This window comes from Saccopteryx bilineata, chromosome 1, assembly GCF_036850765.1.
Source record: "Saccopteryx bilineata isolate mSacBil1 chromosome 1, mSacBil1_pri_phased_curated, whole genome shotgun sequence".
Taxonomy (NCBI): domain Eukaryota; kingdom Metazoa; phylum Chordata; class Mammalia; order Chiroptera; family Emballonuridae; genus Saccopteryx; species Saccopteryx bilineata.
In genome coordinates, this window is record NC_089490.1 from 243,820,185 (window position 1) to 243,832,921 (window position 12,737).

General features: G+C 45.0%; 1 protein-coding gene across 2 annotated transcripts in view; it reads right to left on the reverse strand.

Moving 5' to 3' along the window:
* Positions 1 to 12,737, reverse strand: part of LIFR (LIF receptor subunit alpha) — a 74,637-nt gene that overhangs the window by 12,450 nt on the left and 49,450 nt on the right. For both annotated transcript variants that reach the window (XM_066240050.1, XM_066240058.1), the window contains 7 exons: positions 11,866 to 12,079; positions 9,131 to 9,310; positions 8,174 to 8,275; positions 7,454 to 7,621; positions 3,349 to 3,510; positions 2,369 to 2,462; positions 122 to 200 (listed from right to left, as the gene is read on the reverse strand). In XM_066240050.1, coding sequence (XP_066096147.1) covers positions 122 to 200; positions 2,369 to 2,462; positions 3,349 to 3,510; positions 7,454 to 7,621; positions 8,174 to 8,275; positions 9,131 to 9,310; positions 11,866 to 12,079 — 999 coding nt within the window. The remainder of the gene's footprint in view (positions 1 to 121; positions 201 to 2,368; positions 2,463 to 3,348; positions 3,511 to 7,453; positions 7,622 to 8,173; positions 8,276 to 9,130; positions 9,311 to 11,865; positions 12,080 to 12,737) is intronic.

The window sequence follows — 12,737 nt, forward strand, 5'->3', positions numbered from 1 at the left end:
GCACTTATTTTTTTCAGTACTTTTACTTGGGATGACATTGCCATGTTAAAAACTTTTCACAAAAGACTACAATAAGAAAGCTAGGACCCCAAAGATAAATGTAAAGAAAACAAAGGATTACCTCACAGACACTCTTCTGAAATTGTAATGCTTTACAATTTTCTGGATTTGGAATATCCGGGTAGAAGGTTTCTTTTATCCTTTTAAATAAACAATAATTAAGCACATTAAGATTAGCAACTCAGGCCTGACCTGTGGTGGCGCAGTGGATAAAGCGTCAACCTGGAAACACCGAGGTTGCCGGTTCAAAACCCTGGCTTGCCTGGTCAAGGCACGTATGGGAGTTGATGCTTCCTGCTCCTCCCCTTTCTCTCTCTCTCTCCCCCCCACTAAAATGAGTAAATAAATAAATAAATAAAAATTAAAAAAAAAAAAGATTAGCAACTCGACAACCAATAGTTAATGAATCATGAGGCTTACTTGGACATTTCATAATGAACGTATGATAAAAATGCAATCGCTTTTAGTGTGATCATTCACTGGAACTTTCTACGAACATGTTGAGTGGTCCCAACTTTAAAACTACAAAAACGCACTACTCTTATTTCTAGATCTACAGTATCTTATGTATCTTATGAAAATGGAAAGCAAAGAATTAAAATGATGATTGGGTTATCAGGCCCAAAGTAAAATGTAGGCTTTGTTCATACAAACAAAATGTTCATCCTGCAAACTGCATTGAGCATGATGGGTAACTCAGGAAACCTATGTGCGTTACACGGTTCACTGCTGCACACAGCAGGCTCTGGACCAGCAGAAAAGGAAAGGCTATTCATCTCAAGCAAAAACAAAACACTAAGAAAAATGAGATTTGCTCAGTGTCATGCTGTATTTACAGCTATTCAAAAGAACTTGATTATTCAAAATTTCTACAGGAAAAAACTTTGTTAAGGTAAGTCTGAACTTTAACTTCAAATACTCTCTCTCTCTCTCTCTCATTGAAACCAGATTCAAGATGGGATTTTTGGTAATGAGAACACACCATATTTCCCCATGTAAGACGCACTGTTTCCCGAACCATTTGGGATCTAAAAACTGGGTGCATATTATATACAGGGTTGTAGATTTTTTTACTTGCATTTCCCACTTTTTCACACTTGTTTTTGTGCTCAGTGTTGAAAATAGTGATTCGTGATCAGACAGAGATGAGGACAAGCTAATGGATGGGAGTTTTGACTGTGATGAGGAATGGTATGAATTTTATGATGACTAAAACTTGAGTTCAATAACTTTATGTAATACATTTTTTTTTCAAATTTGGGGTCCCAAAATTAAGGTGCATCTTATACATGGGAGAGTCTTATACATGGGGAAATATGGTAGCTATCAAGGCAGGGTATTTAGTCTATAGTTCTCAATTAATACAATTTTGACTTATAAGCCTGGACTGCTAGAATACATTCTTGTCTTTGTCATAAAGGATGGTATTTTTAAGGCCAGAGAAGACTGTCTATGCACAGACACAGCATCTGCCCCAAGCCTGGCCCACAGCAGACCTTGCCGGCTGACCATGAGGTGCTCTGTCCTGCTGAGCCTTGCCTCACCCTCACCCTCACCTCCTGCCATTCACCTACACATAGTTCTCACTTTCTCCATATGATCAACTTCTTTCCAATTCCTGGTCCTCCCAGAAGTCAGTTCCTTTGCCTGGAATAGTCTCGCCTCTCTCCTGACCTTGTAGGCCTCTGCTCAGATGGAACTCCCATAGGAAGCCTCCAGCGATGTGGTTCTCCTGCGGTTTTCACAGCATGGCGCACTTCCCAGGACCTGACCACACTCTGTACGTGTGCATTTATTGGAGGGCTATGGGTTCGTGTCCAGCCCCCTGCCATGCTGTAAGTCTATAAGGACCATGCTTCCATGCTTATTTAACTCACTACTCTATCCTCCTTCATGTAGGAGGAGTCCTTCATATCTGCTGAATAAATGACCTGATTTTCTCAGTAGGTCACCAAATGAGCTCTTAATCATTAAACTACATTACATCTTTGACATAGCTATTGTCATATTTAAGTCTGCAAAGATTTTTTTGAGTACAAATGCTATTACTTTAATTAGAAAGTACAGTAGGGAAAACATTTATACTTCAACTTTATTAATTTTTAAACCTTTAAATAATGTGCAACGTTCTCGCCTAACATTAAATCCAACAATAACTCTAACTAAAACAAATATGTGTGTGTGTGTGTGTATGTGTATATATTATATATGTTTTACTAACTAGCTTCAACTAAAAAAAAATGTAGTTATTTGTTAAACATAAGCTGGATAACCGTCAGCCCATAAGAAGAAAAAGCAGGTACATTACCATTCTCGTTTCCGGTAACAGAGGATGCTCGTTACCACTCCCACGATGACAGCCACCGCCACAGGGATGAGGATGGCAATGATTAATCCCACGGCTGAAAAGAGAATATTGCAAATATTAAAATCACCAGTTTTCGTGAGGACTATAGAATAAATTTGCATCAGACAAGATTAAAGTTGGTAAACAAGAAGGAAAAATCTTAACTGCTCCAGGGACATTGAAAAACTTTTAAAATATGATCTTCAAGTACTTTAATTATTTTTACACTAGTACTTAAATTCTTTAGAACAGGGTCTCTCAATCTCGGCACTACTGACATTGCGCATGGGTCTGGGTGGGGTGTGGGGTGTGGGCGGCAGGGTGGGAGGCTGTCGTGTATGTACTCTGTAGGAAGTTCAGCAGCATCTCTGGGGTCCTAATCACTAGCTTCCAACAGCACCTGCCAGTTGTGACAACCAGAAGTGTCAGCAGACATTGTCAAGTGTCCCCAAGGAAGCGAAATCACCCCAGTTGAGAACCATATCCTCATGATCATTTATGGAGGAGTGTGCCTGCACTCCAGCTCAGCGGTGGCAAATGAGAGTTTTTTGCTGCTGACAAGGGGGTTTAGTCTATTCTTCTCTACTTTCCAGTTCAGATTTATAGGTTGTGCTTAATACATTTTTTCAGAATATTTATTTTACTCTTCGTTGGATATGTTAAAAAAATTTTTAATTGTTTGGCCATTATATAAATTCAACAGGAATCTAGAACTCAAGACTTCAGATGTATCCTTAACTTACTGATTTTTCAGGTACACATTAGGAAATAGCTTCAAATAACAAAAATAAATAAGTCATCTCTTGGCCTTTTAACACTGCCTATATCCACTATAAAAAAACACGTGGAATTTTTAAAAAGGGGATTCCTACATAAACAAAAACCAACAGAAATACTGTGCACAAGTATGGGAAGCATCTTAATGGCAACATTTAACTCACAGTTTTCCTTTGTCACCACAAACATGCTTTTCGGGGGGCCCATTCCACCATCCGTATAGGCTTGCATGACCAGGCGGTAACTTGTTTTACCTTGAAGATCAGCAATTCTCAGTGTCTTCTGGGATATGTCAGTGATGTTCTTAGTCTTTATGTCAGAACGACCTATTTTTAAAGTGAAGAATATTATTGTTACTGATCTCGACAGCATTTTAAACACGTGGCTTCTCATAGCTGTCCCACGCACATCCCTGTCAGGTGAGTCTGGCAGTTGGCCATCTCCAGGCCGAAGACCATGGAGCCAGCCAGTGCCATGGTCAGGTTCCCCCTCTGCCAGGGAGTAGCTATGTGAAATGGACCTTTTACTTAAGCCTCCCTGGACCCAAGTGTCTCTAACTCTGATGTAGAATATCAGGGCCCTACCACACAGGGCTGTGTAAAGTTTTCACACACATTCTCCAGAATAATGCCTGGTGGGTGGCGGGGTGCTGTCACTCTGTCTGGTCCTGCCTGAGTCAGTGAGGCCAGGGGAGCCAGAGTGCACACCGATGGAGTGACTCCACACCACTCAGAGAAAGAGGCTCTCAAATGAGACACTAGTGAGGAAGCCTTCAAGTCATTTCAAAGAGAAGTGTAAAGACTTGTTTAAACTATTGGTTTTTTATATTTTCACCAAAATAATACAAACAAGACACTAATTTTAAAAAATGAAGTCACACTATATGGCTAATAACCAAAAAAAAGCAGTTCCCTGCTAGCGCCTTCCCCCAGCATCTGCACCTACTTTAAAATCACGTCATCAACGTCCTTGGATATTTACTTCCGTATTTCAAAACAAACTGATGGGCAGTGCTTGAATTTTATATTTTGGAATTATCTACCCATGTCCCACAGGCAGATGCAGATCTAGTTCACCCTTACCACCCACCCCTCCCCCTAATCCACTTCATTCATACAGGAGCATCAAAACACTTGGACAGCTTGACCAGGCGGTGGCGCTGTGGATAGGGCGTTGGACTGGGATGTGGAAGGACCCAGGTTTGAGACCCTGAGGTCGCCAGTTTGAGCACAGGTTCATCTGGTTTGAGCAAAAGCTCACCAGCTTGGACCCAAGGTCGCTGGCTCGAGCAAGGTGTTACTCAGTCTGCTGAAGGCCTGTGGTCAAGGCACATATGAGAAAGCAATCAATGAACAACTAAGGTGTCGCAATGTGCAATGAAAAACTAATGATTGATGCTTCTCATCTCTCCATTCCTGTCTGTCTGTCTCTGTCTATCCCCCTCTCTCTCTGTAAAAACAACAACAAAAAAACCTCTTGGACAACCAGTGTCCATGTCACTGTGACCATATCAATGTACATTATTGCTAAGACACACCTGGCTATGATCATGTTCCGTTTCTGGTTTTTCTGTTGTAGCTGCTTTTTACCCTCACTGGCTTGATGTACCAGTTCCTACTTAGTCCCATGTCCTCCAATGAATATTCAATAAAATTTTCTACAGGGTCCAGCACAACCGAGTCCCCGGGCCATCAACCTCCTCCACCCCTACCAGTCTCTTCCCCTATCCCCCCGGGCATTCCGTCCCAGAGCATGTGCTCTAGACCAGTGGTTTTCAACCTGTTTACACTTGGCAACCGGTGGAAATGGGAATTAATTCGGGGACCACTACAGCAGAAATTGCCCTGGACAATAAGCGGATTCCACTAAGATAATTGGGTCTATAATCTTCATAGAGCATCAGGTTGGTTAACTCTTCCATGGACCTGCATAGAATTTCTGGAGGACTGGTCCGTGGACCTGTGACTGAAAAACAGGGCTCTGGATTGGCCTCCCGGCCCTCTTACTCCCTCACTGCTGCTCCTCAGCAGCTTCTTGGGGAAGGGAGTGGGCGGGAAGGAAACACGTGTGGCTGGCCTCTCCAAAACTGTCTCCATTCTACCCCCATATTGGTTGACAGATGGCCGAGCAGAGAATTTCAGGTTGAAAGTAATTTTCACTCAGTATTTCGCAGACAAGTCTGTGATGCCTTCTAGCATCTGCCGTGTTGTTGAGAAGTCTGGTGCCAGGCTTCACGCTGAGTTCTTACCTGTCTTCCTACTCTTTCCTTTTTACAGAGTCGTGGCTTTTTAATACATGCAGTATAGCTCAACAACCCAAGGGTAGTTTTGTTTTAAATTACTGGTTCTCCACATTGAATCTGTTTTGTGAGCAGCTTTCTCAGCCATCTGGTTACCCGTGGCTGATCCTCACGTGTCAGAGTGAGTCACTGAGGCCCACGGGGCTCAGGGTGCATGTGAGTGGGGCTTACTGGTTGGTGGGCTTCACTTACTCCTGGTGGGGAACGGCCACACGTTTCACTGGGACAACCCCCAAACATCAGTGCCTTTTATGTCTCTCACCATGAACCGCTTATTTTTTCTAAAGAATCTCTCATCTCTTTTCCAGGAAAATAGGCCTGGATGGAGATATCCTATTGGCTGGGTGGGAAGGAGGAAGAGGGAAGGGTCATGCTGTTTTCTAAGGTGTCCCGTCTGGAGGCCCTTCGGTTCAGTTTCTCCAAAAAAAATATAAACCTCTTGTCTTCAAGCAAGAGGAAGAGCATTCATATTAGCTCTATGGCACTGGTGCAGGGCGTGGGAGTTCTAACAGCTCCTTACACAGACTTTCAACCAAACCCCAGTGTCTGGTCCAGATCCATCCTAACCATGGACCTCCAACCTGGCCCCGCAGGGTGACACCTGTTACTTCTTGCTGATGCCTGGCTGTCCATCGGGGTTCCACCACCCTCCATTCCTCAAGGTCCTTCTCTTCCAATGGCCCCCAAGGTCCAGATCCTCTTTTTGGGTGCACTCTTCCCTCTCCAGTTCTCTGTCTTTGTGGCTTTGTGTATTTCCCCCTCTATCCTCTACTCAGTTTTAGTGACCAACTCACCATGTCTCACTGCAAGTCTAGATGCTAGAATTCTAACTGGTTCAAGAGTAAAATGTGTGAGCATTTAGGCAAATTACACTAGACTGCGAATGTCTGTAGAATTTGGTATTTAGTGATTCCCTCCTTCACAGGCCGCGCCGCGGGTTCGGGAAATGCAGAACGCTGTGATCTGGGCAGGGGTGGGGGCACATCTTTAGAGCAGCTGCTCTGGGGAGGTGGCTAGGCGCAGCCTGGTCAGCATCTCCATACGGTGATGCCCATGTTCCTGACTTGTCAGGCTAGCATTAAGTAATTAAAATGGTTTCCTTCTGAGGAGAGGTCACTCAGGGAAATGAAAGCTCTCAAACTGATAAGATGATACGCTTGTGCTATGTGGCTACAAACAAGAAACATCTGATCCAACAGAAATCTAATTGGGGGAAAAATCAGGAGGCTAAACAAATATCCGTGTATTTGTAAGTCTAAGGCTTCTCTAAGTCCTTTGGGCACAAACCTACCAGTGGTCAAGGGCCAGCTATACCAGAGCTGACGGAGACACCTAGCCCCAGTCTGGCCACTTAAGGTTCTCAGCTCACCTGACCAGGCGGTGGTACAGTGGACAGAACGTCGGACTGGGATGCGGAGGACCCAGGTTTGAGACCCCGAGGTCATCAGCTTGAGCGTGGGCTCATCTGGTTTGAACAAAGCTCACCAGCTTGGACCCAAGGTCGCTGGCTCGAGCAAGGGGTTACTCGGTCTGCTGAAGGCTCGCGGTCAAGGCACATATGAGAAAGCAATCAATGAACAACTAAGGTGCCACAATGAAAAACTGATGATTGAAGCTTCTCGTCTCTCTCCGTTCCTGTCTGTCCCTATCTATCCCTCTCTCTGACTCTCTCTCTGTCTCTGGAAAAAAAAAAAGGTTCTCAGCTCATGCCAGACTAGGAAGGGAGGTGTCTGTCCTATGGGGCCTGGATCAAAGGCTTCAGAATAACAAGTCATTTCTGAAAGACAACACTTCATTTCCCACGGACTTAAAATAATCTTAAAATTCTCATGTTCATCAAACGGCTGCATCTCCCTGCTTTATCAGAGTCTGGAAACCAGTATGAAGCCCCAAGTGGCACCCCCTCGGACTTCCTGGAATGAATGGGGCACTCTGAGGAAGCATGACACGCAGTTTAGGAATCCACTCACCTGAGTCCAGATCCCTCATGTTAGGGGTGTCTCTCTCTCCTTTTACAAAGCGAAAGAAATATCCTCTTAAAAAGCCCCGAAGCTCTTCCACAGGGATATCCTCCCATTTCACTAATATCGAATCTGCAGACGTATCCTCAACGGTAAAATTTGGCGCGACAAGCGGAGCTGCGAAGTGAAGAGGTGAACAGCTGAGGGAGGGTCACAGACTCCGGTCAGACCGCAATGGCTAATGGGACCTCTGGCCTCGAAACACAGCTAAACTTGGAATTAAAGCTTTATTTTCTATTTAATCATAACCTTTCACAGATATTACTGTGAAACTAGTAACCAGACACACAGAGGCAGACTTACGATCCAGGGATCTAGGGAAGCAACCTATGCAAACTCTGTAAGTGGCTATTCAACTACACTTCCATTTCTGTCTCCCCTCTTTATTGATAGTCTGGAATAAGTTCATAGTTGCTTAAATTTGTATAACTACAACTTAAGTATTTTTGACACCCAAATTTTGATTTTTTTTAATGACAATGAATTTGTGAAATATAAACAGTATCAATGAAAAATAAGTAATTTATAAATATAAATTTATCATACAAATTATTTTTTCTTCCTTGAACTTAAAACATCTCAATTTAATGTTTTTAGAACCTAACAGTTGTCAATTTATAATTTCTCATGTTACCTTAAACTCTAAGAAAACTTACCCATTTAACTTACCCAATTCTTCTGTATATCCAATGACAGAACGTAGTAATTGATATCCTTGGTTTCTGCATCCATATAGGAAGAAATTGTATCTTACACCTGCTTGAAATTGATCTATAGGATAGACACAATCAGTAAACTTTCATAAGTGCACATTACCATGAATATATCTTTTTTAGAAATATCAAATTTATAACTTACTCTGAAAACTGTTGAAGCTAATTCTAAACAGATGCTTTCTAATCATAAAAAATAACTTGTATTTTCAAAATTAGTAAATGATCAGAGTGACACAACACTTGTCAGCTACTCAGAAGGAACAGTGATAGTGCAGAGGTCACTTCTGCCCAAGGTCAAGGCTGGCTTAGCCTGCAGGCTGCATGGCACCGAGGGCAGCTTGCCAGCACGGCTCAGGGGAAGCTGGCCCCACCCACTGTGCCCACGCTCACAGCCACTCGGATGCCCCTTGCTTGACATCAGGCAAAGTGGGAATGTGGGTACAGATCGTCTGTGCTCAGCCTCTCCCTAACCTCAGTAACCCAGCCCAGGGCAAACACAAGCCAGAAATCACTGCGCGCAATGACACATCTGAGAGGGCGGCAGCCGCCTTCACGGGCACATCCACACGCTGTCCCATCTCCCATGGGCTTTAGTGCTTGCAACACTCCACGGCATAACTGACTCATTCTCCCGTGTGCTGTCCTGGTTGTTTTCAGTTTTTATGACTACAGATAATGCTGTGTGTGGTGAACGTTCTCAGATGTGAATCAGTGCTGCCCTCTCATTCTTTCTTATCATAAATTCCTAGACAAGTAATCACTGGATCACGGGACAGGAATCCCTTCACACACTCATGGCCCAACCCACACCCAGCCCAGTGGAAAGGGAGAACGGTCACCTCACTGCCACCAGTCGCCCCACACGTTGCTCTTTTCAGGATAGTTTTGCAGAACTCCGAGAAACACGTACCAGACTCTATTATGGCTTCAGTGCTGTTCGCAGGGACTTTCTTCCAGTCCATGAGGCAGGGCTCAGGCTGAGAGGAGTTACACCACTTAATAACATAATCACAGGTCATGTTGGCATCGTAATTCCAGGTGAGGAGAATCCCATTTCTCACTCCAACAGTCTGCTCTATTTGGAGGTCATCTTCAACAAGAAAGAAGGACACTTTGCTGATGTCAAAAACAGTAACATAAGGTGAACCTCATGAAAACAGGCAAGAGTTATAAAAATTACTTCTCTGTACAGAAATTTTAAAATAGCGCTCAAACTATATCAACCTTTATGTAAAGCCTAGAAGTGTCACTCTGTTACCTCTGTTGTGACTATGGCAATTACCTGCACATGCAGATGAACTCAGCAGCTGAAACAAAGGAATAAAAGAGCATGCAGGATCAGGTGGTGATATCCTGGGGCCTGAGAAGGCTGGGGCAGAGGGTACCAGAGGGGACGTGGCAGGTGGAGGTGGGGCAGAGCACCAGGGGACAGTCTATGTCCCACCCCTGGTCACCACCTGGGAGTGAGTGTGAGGTGGTGGTAGGGAGAGATGAGGGGTGGGGGGGAGGAGGAGGGAGAGGAGAGGAGGGGAAGACTGGGGGGAGAGGGAGTGGTTGGGGAGGGGAGGGAAAGGGAGAGATAGGGAGAGGAGGGGATGGATGGGGAGTGGAGGGCAGGGGGAGGGGAGGGGAGGGAAGGGAAGAGCAGAGGGGAGGGAAGGGGAAAGATGAAGAGAGGAGGGGGCAAGGGGGAGGGGAGGGGAGGAAAGAGAAGGGATGGGGAAGGCAAAGCGGAAGGGTGGGGAGAGGAGGGGAGGGAAGGGGTGAGAGGAGGGTATGTCAGGGAGGGAAGGGGAAGGGAGGGAAGGAGAGGGATGAAGAGGGATGGGGAGGGAAGGGCAGGGTGGAGGGGAAGGGAGGGGAGGAGAGGGGAGGGGAGGGAAGGGGATAGGAAGGCTAGTGGGGCAATATAGAGGGAACAGCCCAACCAGGGCCCATGGAGGACAGAGGGGTGAGGTGCAGAGGCTGGTGGGAAGGGGTTCAGTGTGAGGTTGTATCCAATCTCAGCCTAGGTGGTAAGATAGGCCCAAGGTAGGGAGTAATAAATTAGCATGGATTAGAATACAATGACCAAAAAAGAAGAAAAATTTTTTGCAGAATAGCAGCAGAAAGAAGCATAGCCAGCCCTCCGTGTCCATGGGTTTTGCATGTGTTGATTCAAGCAGCCACAAAAACAGTACTGTCAGTCAGCAGCTGGGAACCGCGGATGCAGAGGGCCCCCTGAACGCCCTGTCATACACCATCCTCTCTGAGAAGCTCAGCAGCCCTGGATTGGGGTCTCCTGGAACCTGTCCCCCACAGGAACTGAGGGATGACTGTACTTTCTCCCACTGATGTATGGTAAGGGTTTAGTAAAAAGCCACAGAAAGACTTTGTGAATAAAATTTGCACTCACAAATCAACTACTACTGAACACAAGACAAGAATCTGGCTTAGAGTAAAGAAGCCTTTGGATATTAACAGCTTTTTGGCTCCATGAGGTTATAAAGCCACAAGGTAAACTGTGTTGACCAGCCGGGCCTCTAGCTTGGGACCCTTCAGGAACAGCAATTTATTCTAGAACTTCGGTAATGAAAACGAATGACCAGACTGTTGTGAGTTCTGTAATTACTGTCTTCTGAGGGGACAGGGTGAAGGTGAAAACACAGCTCTCCAGTTAGACAATAACACGGCTACTGCTCGCCCAGGAGAGCATGGGAGGGGCTGAGCCTGCGTGCAGGCTGAGGGCTGCTCACACCCCCTCCAGGCAGCGAGGCCAGGGGGCCACAGCCCTGGGATCGGTCAGTTGGGACCCTGGGCCTCGGAAACACCCTCCCGATTCCCCTGGCCCCCCTGACACAAGGACCAGGTCAGTGATAAATAGTAAAACTGCCCCAGGAAAGAATCGAAGAGATATTTGGAGGACCGTCTTCCTCTAACAGCGGGTGCTCAGAGAAAGGTGCCCCGTACAGGGGCAGCACAGAACGGGCCAAGGAGATGGACTCAGAAGAGAAGTTGGCAGGGACAAGAGGCGAAGTGGCCATTTAAAACGCATGATTCAGGAAGCTGCCAAGGTAGCTGAGGCGGAACAGGCCCTTATGGGTAATCCATGAAATTTAAAGGAAAGCATTTGGTGTAATTTTAAAATTACACCTTTTTTAAATTATACTTTTTTTAAAAGTTTATACTGAAGGTGTCATTTGGACTTTAAGAGGAATTTATCAATAAAGGATTCCTATTAAAAGAAAGATTTATCAATGAAGCTGCCAATAAAACTGAGTATCTTTTCCTGTCTGACAGTTTGAAACAGTTTGAAAACAGCCTAGTGAACATAAGGATCAGCTCTCGTGGTGTTGGGGAGATACATGAAAATGGAATCTGAATAAACTGTTAAAACATTTCTCCCTAGGAGTAATATCTGCCACCATAACTCCCCAACACAATGCATCACAATAACTGGGTCAATAATGATCTTATCCATCAGCGTAGATGTGTCAAGACTAGTGACCGCTGTTTCCAGGAGCAGCTGACAGTCATCTGTCTGTTCCTCCTTATATGTCAGCGGCAGCAGGACACTATGAGAAGAAAGCTGATAGCAAGCAACCCTTGCAAAGCAGTTGACTTGAATTTCCTGTTCGTAGGCACGACGCTGTCTTCCACACTCACCATTTGGAATTTCCATACTAGCTATCTTCGAAGGCGGCGAGGAGCCCGCAGAGTTCTTCGCCACGACGCTGATAATGTAGTCATTTTTATCCAGCTGTATCTCTGCCTTGTGCTGCGGATCGGGGATCTCAGAAAAGGACTGTGTTTTCTCCTCTGATGAACACGACACATTATAGAAGAGTATTTTTCCATTAGCTTCATTCACGGGTAAAGGCTATGAAAAACAGCAAGATAAATTCTGTCACAGAAACCTGCAGAAGTGAGCACTTGATGAGGCCAGGACATCAAGTCTAAACTGGACACCATACAATCACAAGATAACATCAGAAAAGATGATGCTAACCAGCAGTGTAAACTGCGCAAGTGACTCGGGACAAAAACTTTGTGCTATACACAGTACGAGCACTCAGAAATATAAAAATGAAGTAAGTAAAAAGCAACATTTAGCCTCACATGTTGTGAAGGCTAAAACAGAAGCAAGTCAAAATGTGTTATGAGAAGCACTGCTCTATATAAAAACAAAACATTAAAAAGCATGGCATCATAGTCTTTTTAGAACATTTACTGTTTTCTCATTTTAAAGGAGCACATGCTCATTACAGAAAATCTGTGGTATTTTCTTCTGGTCATCTGGCCACTGCAACCTGCCCAGGCTTCTCCTGCTTCGCTGGCTCTTTAAAATGCCCTAATCTTCTGGGGGTCTACCCCCCTTCCTCTTTCCACCTGCACACTCTCCCCGAGGGACCCCATTTACCCTGTAGGTTACCAAAGGCTTTGACTTCAGCTCTACTCTCTCCCCTGAGCTCCAGAGCCTTCCTCCCAGCCACCACCACCTACTGGACTCAACTCGACTAGGACAGCCCAGTGACACA